Genomic DNA, 20,178 nt, shown 5'->3' with positions numbered 1-20,178 from the left:
TGGGGCCTCTGCGTCGTCAGGGGATACGAATTGTATTCTACCCTGGACGACGTTCTGGTCCTCGGCCAGTCAGAGAAGATCGCCAGGTCTCATACCAGGCAGGTGGTGGAATTCCTCACCAGCCTGGGTTTTGCTGTAGACTGGAAGTAGAGTACTCCTCTTCCCAGTCAACGGGTGGAGTACTTGGGCTTATTTCTAAGCTCAAGGTCTATATGGGCATCCCTCTCAGAGCAGGGGATACGAATTTTATTCTACCCTGGACGACGTTCTGGTCCTCGGCCGGTCAGAGAAGATCGCCAGGTCTCATACCAGGCAGGTGGTGGAATTCCTCACCAGCCTGGGTTTTGCTGTAGACTGGAAGTAGAGTACTCCTCTTCCCAGTCAACGGGTGGAGTACTTGGGCTTATTTCTAAACTCAACGTATATATGGGCATCCCTCTCAGAGCAGGCATCCCTCTCGGGAGGTTCCGTCCTGGCAGGACGGTTACGGCGCTGACCGTGATACGCCTGCGCGGTATTATGGCATCTGCTCAAGCTGTGGTCCCTCTTGGCCTCCTCTTCATGAGGAGGATACAGACAGAGGTAGGTTTTTCGGTGTGAAAATAGACCCTGTGAGAGTCAAGTGGAAGCTGCTGAAGGTTCCCATGTCAGTATTGGGGGACCTCGCCCTCCGGGGGGGGCCTGGGGCCCTCACCAGCGGGGTCCCCATGGGCAGCAGGCTGTCACACATCACGGTCTTCACCGACGCCTCCCTCACGGGATGGGGGGGACGTTGTCGGGCCAACGCAGTAGGGGGCAGCTGGCAGGACCATGCTGCCCGGTCTGCACTACATTTCAATGTGTTGGAATTGAAGGCAGTCCGTCTGGTCCTCAAACGGCTCGGCCACCTTGTGGTGGGCAAGCATGTTTTGATCAGGATGGACAACACGACGTCAACATCGTATATCAACAGACAGGGAGGAGTACGCTCCCCCGTCTGCACCGGGCGGCGGTCGAGCTCTGGCTATGGGCGTCTCTCAGTCTGCGCAGCCTGAGGGCTCTCCACATCCCCGGCAGGGAGAATGTGGGTGCAGATGTGACCCCGACGAGTGGGGACTACATACAGACATAGTCAGACAGGTCTGGGACAGATTCGGGGAGGCCACGGTGGACCTGTTTGCGACAGTCCCACCAGTGCCCCTTGTGGTTCTCGTCAGTCGGAAGGACAACCCCTCTCTGGGGGTGGATGCCTTCTCGATGTATCCGTGGCCGCCCGGGATTCTGTACGCGTCCCCCCCCCCATACGCCTGGTAGCTCAGCTGTTGGAGCGGGTACGTCGGGAGCGCAGGACTTTTATCCTGATCGCGCCGGACCGGGGCACGGCTGTGTGGTTCCCGGTCCTGATTCAGCTCTTGGTGGCCCCGCCATGGCCTGTTCCGTGGTCACCGCGGGCCCTCTCTCAGGCACACGGGATGCTGTTTCTGCGTCCTGTTCTGGGGCAGCCATTGATGGTTTGGCTGCTGAAAGAGTGAATCTGGAGGGGATGTGTCTGAACCCTACTGTGGTTAACACCATCCGGAACGCGCGCGCTCCGTCCACTACCGTGGTTTACGCTGGGAAGTGGCGTATGTTTTCAGGAGTGGTGTGAGGTTGGGGGCCTGGACCCAGTGTCTTGCCCCCTGGACTCAGTTCTTTCCTTCCTCCAGTCTATCCTGAATAGGCTGTCGGCCTCGACAGTGAGGGTGTATGCCGCGGCTATATCCTCTTGTCATGTGGGCTTTGGGGGCGGTATGCTGTTCAGCCACCCTCTCATGAAACGTTTCCTGCTTGGCGCTCTCAAACCTGTGGAACGTTCTCTGTCTCCGAGTTGGGACCTCCAACTGGTCCTGAGCCGGTTGTCGGAGGCCCCGTTTGAGCCTCTTGAGCAGGCGCCATTGGATCGGCTGTCTTTTAAGATCGCGTTCCTTTTGGCCATCACCTCCGCTAAGCACGTGGGTGAGCTGTGTGCTCTCTCGGTGCGGCCTGAGTGCCTGTCTATTCGGGCCGATAGCGGTGCGACTCTGAGGCCTAATCCGATCTTCGTGCCAAAGAATATCCGGAGCTCTTTTTGCTCCAGGGATATTGTGATTCAGGCGTTTCATCCTCCTCCTCATGCTAGGGAGTCGAGCCTTGCACTGTCGTGTCCTGTCCGTGCACTGAGGGTTTACCTTAGTCGCACGCAGGATCTCAGGGCTTCCGATCAACTGTTTGTTTGTTGCGGTGGCCCTCGCGCGGGTAAGACGCTGTCACATTGGTTGTGTGAGGGCATTGCCCTTTGCTACACATTGGCTGGACAGGTTCCCCCCGGGGGCGTCAGGGCGGCGTGTAGCTTTATGCCAAGCAAGCAGTGCAAAAATTTACCGTAGTGGCATGCAGTAATGCGCCTTTCATTTTCGCGGAAATAGGCTGTCTATTGCCATTCTCTTTGACAAACTCTAACCTTAACCAGCTCCTTAACAACGCCTAAACTTAACCGTTCTAACCTTAACCAACTCCGAAACAATGCCTAACCTTAACCTTAACCTTAACCATGCCTAACCTTAACCATAGAAATTATATTGCCATTCTCTTTGACAAACTCTAACCTTAACCAGCTCCTTAACAGCGCCTAACCAACTCCGAAACAATGCCTAACCTTAATCGGCGAAAGAATACACGTTAAAAAAAAATCACGTTAAAAAATATTTTCGATGGGATTCGAACTCGCCAGCAAACAAGCCATAGGATCCACAGGCATGTGTCCTTGCCAATTGAGCTATTTGTTGGATACTGAATAAGGGGCGGTGACTTATATATATTGAGCTCCGCTCGTGTCGCATGCGCGGGCACCTCGCGCGAGCACGCCGGCGCACGCACGCACCTGAGCGAGCACGCCGCCGCCGGTGCACGCACGGTAGCATTTGTCTGAAAAGAAGGGCGCTTTACCGCACTAGCGTGCGGTGACGAATGCGGAAGCATTTTTGCACTGCTTGCTTGGCATTAACGTACAGGCGTCAGGGCGCACTCCACTCGTGGTGTGGCGGCCTCTGCTGCCCTGTTGGGGGGGGCCTCGGTGGAGGACATCTGTGCTGCGGCCTCCTGGGCCTCCCCGAGTCCTTTCGTTAGGTGTTTACTTCATGGACATGACTGGGGGTTGTGTCTCCCAGGCGGTCCTGAGTTCCAGGACCTCTCCTGCATCCCGCCGTCAGGTGGGCTAGCAGGAGTGTGTGGGTGTGGACCGCGGGGTGCTGTTTCACACGTGGTCCCGCTTGCGCTGTGCGTTCGGGGGTGCCTGGTTCCCCTTTTTTCGCACTTTGGTTGAAGTTGACTGCCTCCCCCCCTTCGTTAGGACGGCCGGGTGGACGGGACTCCCCTCCTCCCTGGCTGGGGCTTACGGGCCCTCAGGGGGTGCATTTGACGTGGCCACGCGTCCATTCTGCCCTTTATCTCAGTAGGCAGAGCGAGACGCAAAGCCAGATGATATATAACGTAAGGTTATCCCATAACACTAGTTATATGAATACTGGCTGAGCGTCTCGCTCTTCAGCGCCCTGAGGTCCCTTGGATGTTTTCCGCGTATGAAATTCGAACTTGGAAGGGTGAGGCGTGACCACTTCCGGCGTAATATAGAGGCACGCATGGGAGTGGCGTGGTCACGTGCAAGTGGGTGCATTTGTTTTGTTTCCCAGAGCACACTAGGTGCTGGAGATAATGATATATCTCAGTAGGCAGAGCGAGACACTCAGCCAGTATTCATATAACTAGGGTTATAGGATAACCTTACGTTATAGTTTATTGTCATAGCTTATAGTTAATATAGATAGAATCGGAATGTATGTACAATAGAAGAATCTGAATTTGGATGTGGATGAGGAATGCAAGTTGTTCGTGGACAGACAGTGACCATACACTCAGAGGGGGTAATAGTTTGGTATTTATATATCGTATTAGCGTACACTCTGCGCTCAAGTGGAACACATCCCATAGCCAGTCTAATACTGAATACATTTCTTCACATGTACACACCCATCCGCAGGGCCGCCTGGGAGAAATGCGAGGCCCTGTGCGAGATTTAAACGCGAGCCCCCCCCCACCCCCAAAAGGTAAAAATTAAATAAAATATATATATATATATATATATATATATATATATATATATATATATATATTATTTTTTTTTTTTTTTATACAGTCAACATATTCTTAAATAATAGCGCTGCCCGAGGCTGGGCATGATACAGTCAACATATAGCAAGAGAGAGAGCGAGAGAGAGCTCCCGTTCTACAGTCAATATACAGTGTACAGAGAGAGAGACACATTGGAAAGAAATTGAAATGCTATTTGGCCCTAAACAGAGAGTACACAGTGGCAGAATACCTGAGCACTGTGACTGAAGATCCTTGACTAGGTACAGACTCAGCGAGCACAGCCTAGCCATCGAGAAAGGCCGCCATAGGCAGACTGTGTGTGTTAGAAAGAGAGAGAGAGCATGTGTGTTTGTCGTGTGTGTGTGTGTTAGAGAGAGAGCATGTATGAGAGAGATAAGCAAAGATCACCCCCTAAAGGATATTCAACTTTTAATGAAAGAACAAAACAGAAGGAAAAGATAACTTCACAAAGGCAACATGAATATACATAGATCCAAAAGGACAAAGATCAACACTTAAATCCAAAGAGAAGAGGGTCTATATACCAGAGAAAACAAAGCAGCAAGGAGCCAATGGCCGACAGCCCTCACCCAACCCACCCAACCCCACCCCACCCATCCAACCTCCTCCAATGTACAGTTTCTACGCCAAATGTATATACACTCCTTTTCTGGACACTTTTGTATCACAAACAGTACTGTATTTGCAAATCTGATATGTCATAAATGTATAGATGTAGCAGTACTGTCTAGTGTCTATCTGTATGTCATGTATGTCATATATGTTATGATGAATTGAAAATGGGGGACCCTGATGTAAACAAGACGAAAGTCTTTCTCTGGTCTGCATCCCCTTAACAATTGTATGTATTGAGCTGTACTGTACTGTACCCATTCTGCAATCTGTTAATAAACTTTTCAATCAATCAATCAATCAATCTAGCCAGGTAGGCTACTGACACCAGGCCACACACAGCTTTGGCCAACGGCCCAACGCTACCCAAGCTACACAAACGACCAAGACAATGAATTCACACACAGCACATGTCGTATCTCCAAATGTTGTGAAGTAACATATGTTTTGCCTGGAAAAAAACATCGTTATTAACAAAACATTCGGGAGGGGAAGGAAGGAAGAGTGGGGTAATGTCATGACATTTTCATTAATCTTACCTGCACCAAGGAACGCAGGGCGAAAGGCCGCAACACAGGTCTCCACGTTGACGAAAGGCCTCTCGCTGGCGGGACAAAAATAAGCTATGGCCAGAGCCTTGTCATGGTGCAGGCCCGACTACATCTTCTGTCAAAGATGATGTCGTAGTCAGAGTGCCAGAACCCCCTGCTATTCTCACGGCTAATGTCAATGGTCGTAGCACAAGCTAACAGCTAACTAGTCTCTAGGCTAACTGATAGCATCAAACGAACGTTCCCAGCCGAGCGCAGCCGGCAGCTAACGTCGTAGCTAAACAGCTAACTGGCTAACAGTTAGCTCAACCAGGCTATCGCTAACCTTTAGCTAACGCAGAAGCAAGCTATGCGGCTACATACAGGTGCTGACACCAGGCCACACACCGTTAGCTACTAGTAGTACTACAACAGCTAGTCGGCCAGTTTGGCTCCAGAGAGAGAGAGAGAGAGAGAGAAAAGAGATATCCACGGCGGGAATAGAATAGAGTTAATAGAATAGGTTAAAAACTCACCAAACGTCCAAGAGGATGGAGACAACCGCGTGGAGTTGACGAAGTTCATCTGCCAAACGACCATCCTCTTCATCTTGGCTGCATGCGCTGTCTCTAGGTTAGCTAACGCTAGTTAGCCTTTAGCTAAGCTAGCTACTAGCCGACATCATCATGGCTATATCCCGACTGCACCATGACAAGGCTCCGGCCATTTGTCCCGCCAGCGAGAGGCCTTTCGTCAACGTTCCTTGGTGACCGACCGACTGATAATGACCGACCTCTTCGTCTTGGCTGGCATAACTAAGCATAATAGTCAAAAGCTGCACGCGCGAAATAGTCAAACGCAGCTGACGCACGCCGGCGTACTACACATGATGTAAGTAACCACTCCCTTCGTTGAAACCAATAGTAGAGCCCCAGAGCTCCAATAGTGAGTATGTCTGCAGACCCAGGAACAAGTCAGACACATTCTACAAACGTGTCTAATGTGAAATATATAAGCATATAAGCAAAACTAGATTTTAGGTCTGTGATGAAAAAGGGCCTCGCGGGAAGGGGGGCCTCGCAAAAAAAAAAAAAAAATAAAAAAAATAATAAAAAATAATAATAAATAATAAAAAAAAAAAAAAAAAAAAAAAAAATTGCGAGGCCCCCCTTCCCGCGAGGCCCTGTGCGACCGCACTGCTCGCACACCCCCTGAGGCGGCCCTGCCCATCCGCCTGGCCACACCCGCATCCGCTCCTCTACATAAGCAGGGGTGTGGCCATACTAACAGCTCCTTCCCTAATTTCACCACCGATAAGTGTCTGTATACACCACTTGAGTTTAGTGCCGAAATAGTTGTTGGAACGGAGCTATGTGGACATTGTATCTTTTTTTTTTTTGAAAATTTGAAAAATTAGGAGAAAAAGTAGATCAAAAACAAAAAAACAGTACCTTCACGCCCAGGCGGCTGGAGCCATCCTGCACCTTACCCAGCTGCAGGCGATAGCCGCCAGGAAGGGGCGCGCCCTGGCCACTCTGTCCCAGCGCCACCTTTGGCTGGAGCAGGCGCGGGTGCCGAAACAGAAGAGGATTCCCCTGCTCACGGCCCCCCTCTCCGATGCTGGGCTCTTCGGGTCGGCCATGCAGCAGATTACGGCTGCCTGCAGAGAGATGGAGGAGGAGCGCCCTGTGCTCCAACCCCATTTCCCCCGACCCAATGCCACCGGTGATGGCCGACGGAAACAACGCCGGTAGAGGCCCGCGACCGTTGCCACCGCCACCACCGCCGCTGGGCCTTTGTCCAAGAAGGCCAGGAGTGGAGGGAGTGCCTCGTCCGCCGCAGCCAGCCGCACCACGCCCGGAGGTGACGGTAGGGATCGACGTCCCTCCGGGCCGGCTCCCCGTGGGGGCAAGCACCGTGCTGCACGCGCCGCTAGTGACTCTCCCCTGTTTACCCGTTCCCTTCCCCAACATATGATTTTTGTTACTAAATAAAAGGCCCATCCTGGTGAGGGACTGTTTTTTGTTACAAACTGTGTTTTTATTCACTGTTATATATTGGGGATACGGTGTATAAAGTTTAAACAGTCACCTAGCTGTGGGGTTGTGTGTTGTTTAAGTGAGTAGGACAGTTTTCTTATAAATCGTTCTGGTCGCTATGTATATGTGTGCTTGGCAAGGCCTGTGGCTAGCACTCGGTCGAAATACTTGTCTTCCCTCATCATGAAGAAGTCTGTGTTCTTCTTATAGTGGTACATTTTACCGTTTGTCTGAGGGGGTTGTGTGTATTCTGTTACATTGGAAACATGGCATCGAGTCCACAACTTGGTTAGAGTGTTAGCCTACAGAAGTGCTCGTATATGTAGCTTGTACCGAGGTCTTGACCCTCTCTTAAAGGCCAACTTGCAGGTTGTATTTTTGTTCAATAAACAATGTGACTAGGCCAACGCTGACTTTCATGAAGAGGGGAAAATAATTATCGAAATTGACCCAGTTTTAGCGTTTTTATCAAACATTTTGTCGACCAAACCACAAGCTCCACGCACATGCATATTTTAATCCATGGATCAATAACGTGCGTGTGTCATCTTAATGCTGACGTCACATCAGGTGCAGGGCAGTGAGGGGCTCTGAGAGTCACACACAGCTAGTGGCAGGAAGTAGAGAGCCTTGCTACTACTAGCCGAGGAGTGATGAATGAAAATGTATCTGTTTCACTAACACTATTGCTCTGTGATCATAGCCATTCATCTCTAAAGCGAACCACTATTTGTAAAAGCCACAACCACGTTACCATATTTGTAATAATGTAAATCATTGTGTCGTTGTACATATTGTGTATATAACGTTAGTAGCTAGCTAAGTTAGCTAACATAGCTTAGCTTAGCTTGGTAATCAGAATTCTCGAAACTCATAACAATGCCCGATTTAAAATGGTTCTCTCCTCTTTGTATACCTTTGTCCTCACAAGTATTCTGCCAGGGAACTTATGGACACGACAATAGTAGTAGTTATAAGGTGTTTGAGCGTGTAATGTTAGTTAGCTCATAGCTATCGTGACTGATGCACCGAGTGGGGCTGCGTCTATTCGAATCCCAACCGGTTCATGCTTATCAACATCGAATCCCAACCGGTTCATGCTTATCAACATGCCGTGACGCATAGCATGCTAGCCGGCATGAATGCCCGATTTAAAATGGTTCTCTCCTCTTTGTATACATTTGTCATCACAAGTATTCTGCCAAGGAACTTATGGACACGACAATAGTAGTAGTTATAAGGTGTTTGAGCTTGTAATGTTAGTTAGCTCATAGCTATCGTGACTAATGCACCGAGTGGGGCTAAAGGGGCTACTATCATATCAACATGCCGGGATGTGTAGCTTGCTAGCCGGCATGATGTGTGTGCAGTGCTTTGCCCCACAGGTCTGAGAAGAGGACCTGCACATTTTACTCGTTCCCCAAACTCTTTTGCATGGCCCGATTTAAAATGGTTCACGACAGTAGACATAATGCTAACGTTAGCAGGAGCCATATAGCCATATAGCAATAAGCCAGTAGTACTATGACCCGGACGGGCATAAGGCATACGTTTCCTGAAGTGACGTCACGGCCGTGCTAGCGTCTGATAAGCTTTTTGATTCGCTCCGTGCATGTTATTCGTGCGTGGACCTTTTTAACCCTTTCTGAGTGGCATTTCCGGCGTCAAATGGAAATAAATAAATAATTAAATTAGATACCAATGATGTAAACTACCCATAATTGCAGAGTAGGGTTTAACCTGCAAGTTGGCCTTTAAACGTACGTGTTTTTTCTTAAAACATAAAACACGGGTGACGTGTTCGCACATGAGCCTACAGCCTTGTATATAAAACCTGTTCGCAGACGAGTTATCGTCTGTGGCTGGCGTGCATTGGTTTAGCTTATCCTTGTGGATATACGCTTTTCATATAGCATGCTGGCTATGCGGGTATCATCGCTGCTGGTTGTTTTTCATCGTATCCGGGGTGTGGGGTCATGAGGGGGTGAACTGATAAACCCCTCCTCCCCTCTTTTCTGATTGGTCAGGGGGTTGGGCCTTCCGTCCTTTGGGCTTCCTGTCGCACTGTTTGGTCAGCGCGTCACATGGTAGGGAGAGGGGGGGGGGGTTCCCTGGTCCCACGCCTTTTTTGGCCAGGTGGGTCACGGAATTCCCCCCGCCATAGAGTACGGCACTGGGCGCGTTTCTATTGGTTGTGAGACTTCCGTGAGTTATTTTCCGGCTCCATGTTGTGGACCTCTGTTGTTGTCAAGATGGGTTTTGCGGTGCGTGGAACTTAAACAAACGTTTTCTGCTCTGCGCTCTGTTGCATATGTCTTGAGCTTTTGGTCACGTAGCTCAATGTTACATATATCTTTTCAAATTGTTACTCACGTGGGAAGTCTCTCTGGGGGTTCCCTGTCTCCTCTCTTTTATACAGAGCAGGTTTGACAGGGGTGTTTTTCCCTCAGACGCGTCATATGGGACCCATATCTGTGTCTCTTGGCCGGCTTCCTGCCGCTCTCCCAGGCGGCTTGGAGGGAACGTTATCTGGGTTCTTGTTAGAATTACCATTGATATGTTTTGGGTCTCGACGTGTACATAGTGCTGGCCCTGGGTGCTTCTGTGTGGAATCACGCGTGGGCTTGCGTGCCTTGGTTGCTCATTTCATTGTAACAGCGTTTTCATGGGGCAACTGGGATGGAGTTTGTCTCTTCTGAGCGCCTGTGTACTGGGTTGGTCTCGATGAATTCTCGTTCATCTCTGGGGGGAGATAACGGAATAGATCAGAACATTGGCGGAGGGGTCTCACGCTTTTGGGGTGGGCCACCGGGCGCGGTGCTTTTATGTTCTGACCGTCTTGGTGGCGCCCTCTGTGATGTTTTAGATCGACACGCGTACCTACCCCCCTCTTAGGACTGGGGATGGTGGCGTGATTAGGACACAGGACTGGTTCTGGTCGCGCCGGACCAGGTCAGTTAACCCGTTGTCCGCCGGGGCACAGATCTGCTGTTCTGGTACCCTTGTGCTTTTTCGGGGGGAAAATGCCGGGTTGGCCCGGGCGTTGATGTTATGGAGGTGTTCGTGGTTATATCACTGCGTGTTATCCTTCACTATTGCTTGGTCCATATTGTGTTGTACCTTGCGCTGTGCTAAAGGAGCCTGGTCCTTCTCCATTCTTTTTTTCGCCCCTCTCTTCTCCTGCTTGGCGGGGCTGGGAGGGGGCTGTCGAGGTGGGTTTCGTGCCCCTCTGGCATCCCTGTATACGTCCCGGTCCGCCGGGCCCAGGTCCGGACTCGTTCTCGTCGACCTGTTGGCCTGGGTTAACCCCTTCTTGAGAACTGAGACACTCGTACTGCTGTATAGCCGGTGTATACCCGCAGTTGTGTTTGAGTTTTTTCTTGGGGGGGTTATAGGAACAACCGCCTCCTGTTAGGTGGTGGTTGGTTTCCAGGTGTGTTGGTAGCGGAGTCGACTCTCGGGTTAGGCCGGGCTTGACCCAGTCTGCCTGCGAGTGTGCCCCCGCACCTTTCACCAATCATGTCAGCCTTCTCTGCCTCGGCCCCTCTAGAGGGTGTTTTTTTTTGTGGAGGCTGCGACATGGTGCACAGCATACCGAACGCCCCTTCCCCTTTTCAGCAGACCCCTTAGGCGCCTGTCTAGTCCACAGTGCTCCAGGCGCAGGTCGAGTCCTTCTGGCCTGTTGCCTGGATTGAGGGATCAACCTCTTTGGGGGTTGTCTCCCCGGCGTGCTGCCTGGTCCCCCTGTGGGGGTCTAGCCTCTTGAGGGCTTCAGGGCGGTGTGCTGTAGGGGGGAAGGGCCTGCTCTTGGATGGGCCCTGTCCGATACGCTGGCGATGTGGTGGTGTCACTAGTGACCGCCTGGTGGGGTCTCGATGCTGCGGCGTCGTTGGCCTCACCAGGCCCCCTTTTTCCGGGGGGTCGTGACCCTTCCTGGGGCTGGGTCCTCCTTCGCGCTCCGCTGCTACGGCCTTGCCACGGGGTTGGGTTCTTGACCTTGACCCCGTGATATTAGGGGTTGTAACAGGGTTTTTTTTTTTTTTTTCGTTCGTTCCCTAGTGGCATGTGGGTTGCGCGCCTGTGTAGTCGTGGGTTCTTCTGTGGGAAGGTAAGTCCCATGGTCTGCTCACCCTGTGCGTTGAGTTGCTAAACCCTCTTCGCACAGTCGGATCCGATTCCCTCCCGTCCTCCACTAGGGGGGTCCGGGGGCTCGGGTCCTCCCCGGTTCTGATGGTTGTGGGGTGCCACAGCGGGTACATTTGTCGAGCTTCCGCTCTGCTCAGCTCCTGTGTTCCACTTGAGCGCAGAGCGTAAGCTAATACGATATATAACATACAGTTATCCTATAACCATAGTTATATGAGTATAGCGAGCGCTCTGCGCTGGACTCAGTGAGGACCCCGTGGTCAACGCCTTCGGTGGTGAAAGACTTGGGAAGGAGCTGTTAGTATGGCCACACCCCTGCTTATGTAGAGGAGCGGATGGGGGTGTGGCCAGGCGGATGGGTGTGTACATGTGAAGACATTTATTCAGTATTAGACTGGCTATGGGATGTGTTCCACTTGAGCGCAGAGCGCTCGCTATACTCATAACTATGGTTATAGGTAGAGCTGCCGCGGTATTGATTATTTCCTTACCGCACAAATTTGCTAAATATTTCCTACCGCCGCGGTTATTACCGCATGCAGACAAAAAATTAAAAAAAAAAGTTTGAATGCATTTTTTTTTTTAGTAGTAGTCTACTCTTTATAGCATATAGCCTGCCTCTAGTCTAAATGTCTATGTTTAGAGGATGACTTTGCAGCATGAATATTGTTTGGGATTCGGCAAGCACGCATTAGTTATTGAAAGTGAAACACGGATTCGAAGTTTACCCTCTGGTCGTGCGCCGTTCACTCGGTGACGCGGGCAGGGGTGGTTACCCCTAACCCCCCCGACCCTTTCTTATTATTATTACTATAAAGTTACTACTTTATAATAAAGGCATTCGTTTTGTGGCATTAACATTATATAGTTATACGTTCAATAACATCAGCGTATTTACCGGACAATAGCAAGGCAAGCAATACTCTATTCATATCTCAGTTCCTTTCTTTGCTCAGAGCGTGCTGAGTTGTCCCATTCTGCGGTCTGTTAATAAAGTTTTCAATCAGACAAGTGTATAGAACGAAGGGCTTTTATTATAACATTCGTTGCAGACAGTAAAATCATTATGTCTTGTTTAGTACTCCTTAGGAGCGATCGTAGTCCACTCCGGCGGAGAGTTAAAGCTAACGTTATTAGCCGTGTTGTGATGATCTGACATACAGGAATTAAAAACCTAATACGCGCTTGCCGATTGGTGGTGACGCTACAACGTGTGACGCGTCTCTCTTCTGACCAATCAGTGGTCTGCAATGTTTCACGTGACTTTTCTGGTACCCAATAGGGTCGCTTGGAACCTCGATAGATGAGTAGGGTATATCTGCAGAGCCGCAAGCCCAACGAGAGGCGGGTAATTTATTATTATTATTATAAAAAACAGCGGTGACGCGGTATTCAGCCTACTCTGCGGTGGCCGTGATGTAACAGCGATACCGCGGTAATGCGGTAATCGCGGCAGCTCTAGTTATAGGATAACCGTATGTTTTGCATTGCAGTTTGGCATCGAGTCACACCATCAAGAGACCACGCCCCAGATGCCCGTTTCTCCAGACAAGATCAAAAGGTTTTGCTAGGGCTGGGCGATATGGCCTAAAAATAAAATCTCAGATTTTTTCACACCACATCCGATTTACGATTTTAATCGATTTTTTTCTCTTAAAAACTAGAAACGCCAAGGAAATCATTCAAATAAGCTTTGTTTTAATTTGACACAAAAAAAAATTATCAAACCAAGATGAATTTCCCTATTCGGATTGAAGTGCAAACCTAACTTTCACCAATCTTCACTTAAAAAAAAAAAATATATATATATATAAGATTACTCTTGATCAAACAAAGATTAATGTCCCTATTGGGATTAATAGTGCAATAACTTGCTTTTTCACCAAACTTCACTTAAAACAAATAAAGGGTGCCTCTTGATCATCAAACAAGAATGAATTTAATAAAGTGCAAATCTAACTTTCACCAAACTTCACTTTGTCAAATAAAAGGTGACCCTTTTTTTTTTATCATCCTAAATCATTAATTCGAATTAATCGATCAGATCGATGAATCGCCCAGCCCTAGGTTTTGCCTTCCTCTACTCACTGTGGTCGACCTCTGTGTGCGGCTCTCCGAGGCTCATGGCCACCCTGTAGCTGGTGGGGTCCTCTGATTGGAGCAGCTCCACAAGCTCCTCCTTGGAGATGTCCTGAGGGGGCGGGACAGAGGCTGATTGGCAGATGTTGATGAAGACTTTCTGCTTGTCCGACAGCGACAGAGTCTTCACACACAGGCCTGGGAGAAAGACACACACACACACACAACATAAGATAAGATTACACAAAAACAAGCATTAAGTCTCCTAAATGTTTGTGTGTGTGTGTTAGGGCTGAGCCCAAACATTCAAACCTTTGTTCGCTATGTTGGCATTAAATCTTAATTAATGGGTTCGAACCTCCGCTTTTTTATTTCTTTTCATTTTTCAATTTTCATTGTAAATTTTTATTTTACACAAAATATATATATCAGAATGTGATATATATCAGAATATCACAGTACTATGTTATGTTGTGTTTACAATAATTCGAAAGTCACGCGCGAACACAGACACAACAACACAGTCTAGTCGATGATATCAGGAAATTAATCAATCATGCAAAAAAGAGAGTTGAGTGACTCACACTCACCCGTCTTATTTCATAATACAATGTTTCCGAATGGACGTTTGGATTAAACCAAGTGTATGCAGTGATGCTGGACTTTCCCAGCGGAACACAAGTTACTTAACGTTACACAGGTATGTTATGCACCTTTAGCTGGCTAACGTTAAGATAGCAGGAGCTGTGTGTGTGTGAATGAATGAATGAAAACTTTATTTAACAGATTGCAGAATGGGTACAATACAGTACGGCTCAATACACACAATTGTTAAGGGGATGCAGACCAGAGAAAGACTTTCGTCTTGTTTACATCAGGGTCCTTCATTCTCAATTCATAGTGAGTGTGTGTATGTGTGTGTGCGCGCGTGTGTGTGTTAGGGGTGTAACGATGCGACCTCACGATTAATTTCGATTACGATTATTCAGGCAACGATTCAATGCATCATGAAATCTCTTCATTTGACCACGATTCGATTCGATTAATTTTCTATTAATTTTCTATCAGTTAATTCCCCCAAAAAATTTTAATACACAAATGTGGCTGGGGGAACTGATTCACTCAGCATGAATGGACTATAGGTCAATAAAAACAATACACACAAAAAACAGTAAAAATTTTTATAAAATGTATTTAGATTATAATCGATTCTAACATTTTCAAATCGATGCAGTTGAATCGTCACATTAGAATCGATGCATTTCGATGAATCGATGCATCGTTACACCCCTAGTGTGTGTGTGTTCTGTGGCAGGAGAAGAGTGAGTGAGGGAGACAGACCAGGTTGTGGACGAATAACTATGGAGTCTGGATTTTCATTCTGAATCTTTCCCATCGTCTGAAAACACAAGAAGATGGTCGGTTAAATTCTATTAGAGCTTGTAAAGTCTTTGCACTCATTTATAAAAACTAAAGTCCAGACACAATGAGGTTCAGACACAATGAAGTTCAAACACAATGAGGTTCAAACTTCAAACACAATGAAGTCCAGACACAATCAAGTTCAAACACAATGAGGTCCAGACACAATCAAGTTCAAACACAATGAGGTCCAGACACAATCAAGTTCAAACACAATGAGGTTCAGACACAATGAAGTCCAGACACAATGAGGTTCAGACACAATTAGAGGCAACAGTGGCTCAGGAGGTAGACCAGTCGTCTGGTTATCCGGAGGTTCCCGGTTCGATTCCCACTCCTCCCGGGCAGCGTGTCAAAGTATCCTTGAGCAAGACACCTAACCCCTAATTGCTCCCAATGAGCAGGTCGGCACCTTGCATGGTTGCCTCCGCCGTCGGTGTGCGAGTGAATGGGTGAATGTGAGGAACAAATTGTAAAGTGCTTTGGATAACGACCGCTCTACCTCCGAAGCCACTGCCGCTCCGTGTAATATTAAAGCATTACATCACGCGCAGGAGTGGGTTGTGAGAATTAGACCATGCCTAGGGGTGGTCGTTAGACCCCCCCTAGGCATGGTCTAATTCTCACAACCCACGACTGCACGTGGTGTAGTGGCTTTTATACAACTGGCACATTGATCCAACCTTATTGATATACAATAAACACACATTAATTGAAGATTTATTGAAAAAACCATCCGCCAGAAGAAGTAGTTCCCAAAAAAAATAAAGAGAAGTTGCCTCCATGTGGAAGCAGCTCGGAAGTGCATCCAACTGTTCTCAGTAAGACATCCAACAAACTAAGACATCCAACTGTCTCTCAACTAAGACATCCAACAAACTAAGACATCCAACTGTCTTTCAACTAGGCATCCAACAAACTAAGACATCCAACTGTCTCTCAACTAAGACATCCAACAAACTAAGACATCCAACTATCTTTCAACTAGGCATCCAACAAACTACACATCCAACTTTTCTTTAGTTTTGAACCTACTTTCTATAGAACTTCATTCTTAGATGCTTCTATAGAAAGTAGGTAAAACAAATTTAAAAAAGTTTTCTTTGCCCTATAGGGGAAAAAAAGTTCTCTTTGCCCTATATAGGGGGGGGGGGGTTCTTTGCCCTATACGATTTTTTTTATTTTTTTTTTTATTTTAAATCTACTTTCTATAGAAGCAGCTAGGAGGTGCGCTGTTTTAAGTGAGCGTGGGTTATTGAATTGATTGATTGATTGATTGCTAATTTTATTACTGTCTGCCTTGTTTCCAACTGGTTAAGTTTAGGCCCTCTTTCGAAGTCGCTCTCTTTCGAAGTTGGTTAAGGTTAGAGTTTGGAATCAGGGCTGGTGGTTTATCGCCCTGCTCTAAGACAAACTCTAACCTTAACCAACTTCGAAAGAGAGCGACTTCGAAAGAGTGCCTAAACTTACAGTTGGAAACAAGGCAGACAGTAATAAAATTAGCAATTAATCAATCAATTCACGCAATTTTTATTTTGTTCCACAATGACTCATGACCCATCAATTACATCATCCAACATTGTTTAAGAAACGAACACATTCGCCGTGACAGAATCGTTTTTCATTTAGTCCTTATGACCCTATCACCATATCCTTTCGTAACGTTTACTGTCCGCCGTGTCCGCCATCTTGCTTTCACTTCTAAAAACGTGCACGGCGGAGTGATAGTAATGCGGTTGTGGGCGGGTCCTGGGACCAAGAGCGTGGGGTTATTACAAATACCCACGTGTAAGCAGGGCCGTATTAACGACGGGGCCGTTTGGGTGAGGGGCCTCCAATTTTTTTTTATTTTTTTTTTCTATTTTTACTTTTTTTTTATTATTATTTTGGAGATCGATGTCATACTGTGACACTGAAATGAAAAAATATTTCATCAACTAAAATATTTAGTCAACAAAAGTATTTCATCAACTAAAATATACAGTACGTCACACCCCGGTGCCTCTCCCTGCCGTCTGCAAGTGGCTTATGTTGAGTTACGACCCCCCAGTAAGCTAACCATGGATAAATCCAAAAAAAGGAAAGTCTGGGGAAAATAGAGGGTTTAATTCAGCGTGGACAGATTAATTTGCTTTCATGACTAACGATGCAGGCTTACCTGTAGCTAGCCCCTTACGTGACTGCGATGTGCAAGCCAGGGGCTTTTGTATGTAGCTACCAGGCTCGTTTGGACCACCAAGCACTGCTTCTGAGCTCGGGGTGGGTCAAAAATATATCAGATATGAATTTCAAAGGTACCCAGCGTACAATTAGGGTTTCACACAGCGACGCGCTGGGGTCTGAAAGCTCGGAGTTGCTAATAAACATTTTAAATCATTGTTATAAAACGAGTGGTACTCACAGAGCGAGCCGTGTATTTCCGCCGTTGGTGTCACAGGCAGCGCATGCGCACCAGGCAGCCAAATACGGAAATACACGGCTCGCTCTGTGAGTACCATGCGTATTTGGCTGCCTGGTGCGCATGTGCTGTGACACCAACGGCGGAAATACACGGCTCGCTCTGTGAGTACCACTCGTTTTATAACAATGATTTTAAATGTTTATTAGCAACTCCGAGCTTTCAGACCCCAGCGCGTCGCTGTGTGAAACCCTAATTGTACGCTGGGTACCTTTGAAATTCATATCTGATATATTTTTGACCCACCCCGAGCTCAGAAGCAGTGCTTGGTGGTCCAAACGAGCCTGGTAGCTACATAGCTGAGAGTGACTGCGGATACAAAAGCCCCTGGCTTGCACATCGCAGTCACGTAAGGGGCTAACCTGTAGCCTATGCCTGATATGTGGTGCGAAATTTGCGAACAACGATTAGTCATTTTGATTACTGTAGTTTGCCTGGTATGTAGCCTTGGTTAGTGGCTGCCCCACCAATGTTTTACATATAAAAACGCCACTGTGCGTGCGTGCGTGCACGTGTATGTGTGTGTGTGGGGGCCTCCACAAGAGTCTGGCCCAGGGGCCTCTGAATTCTTAATCTGGCCTTGCGTGTAAATTGACTGTTTCAGCCAATCAGAATCGAGAAATTTGCATGCCGTTGTATAATACGTAAAAGGCACTGCTGAACTATAGAAGCAACCAACCTGTAACAGCAACTGTTGGTACAACTCCTCCTGCTGCTGCTGATCCAGCTCTGAGTTGAGAAGAGATGAGTCTGTTGCCATGGCTACTGACAGAGATCAACCAATCAATCAATCAATCAATCAATCAATCAATGCCGACATCAACCAACCATCAAATAAATAGCCTAAATGAAAACATTACAGGGGAACACCACGTAAGAATCCCAATATGTTATTTCCGTAGCCTAGGAAAGTTCGTTCGATATTTCACGTGAAAACTTCCGTTGAGACAGCCAGGTGAGTTTAAAACAAGCCCCTCGCCATATTTGTGATTAACGTTGTTGTGTGATTGTCGTGCGTCTGTGTTTACCACCTTGTCACGTTAACAATCATGTGGTTTGATTAAAAACTTTATTAACATATTGCAGAATGGGTACAATACAGTACGGCTCAATACACACAATTGTTAAGGGGATGCAGACCTGAGAAAGACTTTCGTCTTGTTTACATCAGGGTCCCCCATTTTCAATTCATCAGGACATATATGACATACATGACATACAGATAGTCAGTACTGCTACATCTATACATTTATGACATACCAGATTTGCAAATACAGTACTGTTTGTGATACAGAAGGAGTCAAGAAAAGGGAGTATATACATTTGACGTAGAAACTGTACATTGGAGGAGGTTGGGTGGGGGGGGTTGGGTACGTTGGGATATTGACAACCATACTGGGTAATTTACATTGGAGGTGGTTGGGGGGGGGGGGCACACTGTATAAACAAGCAAAACTGTACATTGAGGGGGGGGGGGAGACACTGTACAAACAAACAAAATTGTACATTGGACTATTGACAAAACCATACTAGGTAAATGACTGTACATTGGAGGGGGTTGGGTTAGGATATTTACAGACCTGAGAAAGACTTTCGTCTTGTTTACATCAAGGTCCCCCATTTTCAATTCATCATGACATTTATGACATACATGCCATACAGTACTGTTACATCCAGACATTTATGACATACAAGATATCTGGAGAAGTGGAAATATGTTACTAAATAATTCTGTTTCTGACATAACTTTCAAAGGTATTGCTTCTTTGTGACAATAGCTGACCCCAAGTCACAGTGATTAATTATTGGGCACGAGTAAACACAGAGCAGACAACCCCCCCAACGAATGACATGGATTGTTCTGTGGTTGTATTGAATACATACTGGTTACTATGGACGTTGCTATGAGAGTTAGCTCAGCTAACGTTAGCCTAGCCAAGTGAACAGCTCTCTTCGTTATGAGGCTTGCTAACGCCATGCGTCCTAGGTAGGTAGGTAGGTATTTATTTAGACAACTACGGAACAGAAACGTTGTTTGTTTACCTGTTTGCACGCTGCTGCCTAACTGCCGACAGATGTTGTTGTACTCCCGTTGTTGATAATCAACTTCCTGGTTTCTCCTGACGTCACCGTTTGCGTTTTCAAAATAAAGGTTTGATTGATTGATTGAAAAGTTTATTAACAGATTGCAGAATGGGTACAGTACAGTACAGCGCTGCTCAATACATACAATTGTTAAGGGGATGCAGACCAGAGAAAGACTTTCGTCTTGTTTACATCAGGGCCCCCCATTTTCAATTCATCATAACATATATCAAGTTTCAAGTTTCTTTAATAGTTGTCATACAGAAGTACAGAATACTTGTATACAAAATGTGTCTTACTGTTACGCTCCAGAGACTGTGCTAGACAAGATAAGTATGAAATAAAATAGTATAGCATGTAAAATAGAAGTAAAAATAGAGGTCACAGTGTTCAGTATAGACATATGTACAATGTTCGATGCAGAATAGAAGTAACTGAGTTACCATACAATATACAATATACTATGCAATGTACTAATATACAATACTATATAGTGCAAAGCAGAAATGGGATGAGGTACAATTTAGGTACAATTTACAGTAAGGTGTACGAGTTGTAGTGCAAATCCTTTACCAGTAAATATAAAGTGTGTTTAGGTGATCTAAAGTGTGGAGAGTGGGTGCTGCATTGTGTTGTTTGT

General features: G+C 47.0%; 1 protein-coding gene across 1 annotated transcript in view; it reads right to left on the bottom strand.

Annotated features, from left to right (window-relative positions):
• LOC311240028 (PIH1 domain-containing protein 1-like) overlaps positions 1-19,573 on the bottom strand; it is a 38,584-nt gene extending 19,011 nt beyond the window's left edge. Inside the window, exons 1-4 of the mRNA XM_084328524.1 lie at positions 19,497-19,573; positions 18,133-18,215; positions 14,915-14,972; positions 13,583-13,771 (exon numbers count right to left, since the gene is read on the bottom strand). Coding sequence (XP_084184650.1) covers positions 13,583-13,771; positions 14,915-14,972; positions 18,133-18,213 — 328 coding nt within the window. The 5' untranslated portion in view covers positions 18,214-18,215; positions 19,497-19,573. The remainder of the gene's footprint in view (positions 1-13,582; positions 13,772-14,914; positions 14,973-18,132; positions 18,216-19,496) is intronic.
• Positions 19,574-20,178: the final 605 nt, after the last annotated feature.

The sequence above is a fragment of the Notolepis coatsorum genome (genome assembly GCF_963971535.1).
Source record: "Notolepis coatsorum genome assembly, chromosome: 14".
Classification (NCBI taxonomy): Eukaryota; Metazoa; Chordata; class Actinopteri; order Aulopiformes; family Paralepididae; genus Notolepis; species Notolepis coatsorum.
The sequence above is the reverse complement of the archived record's forward strand: the minus strand, read 5'-3'. Positions and strand labels throughout refer to the sequence as shown.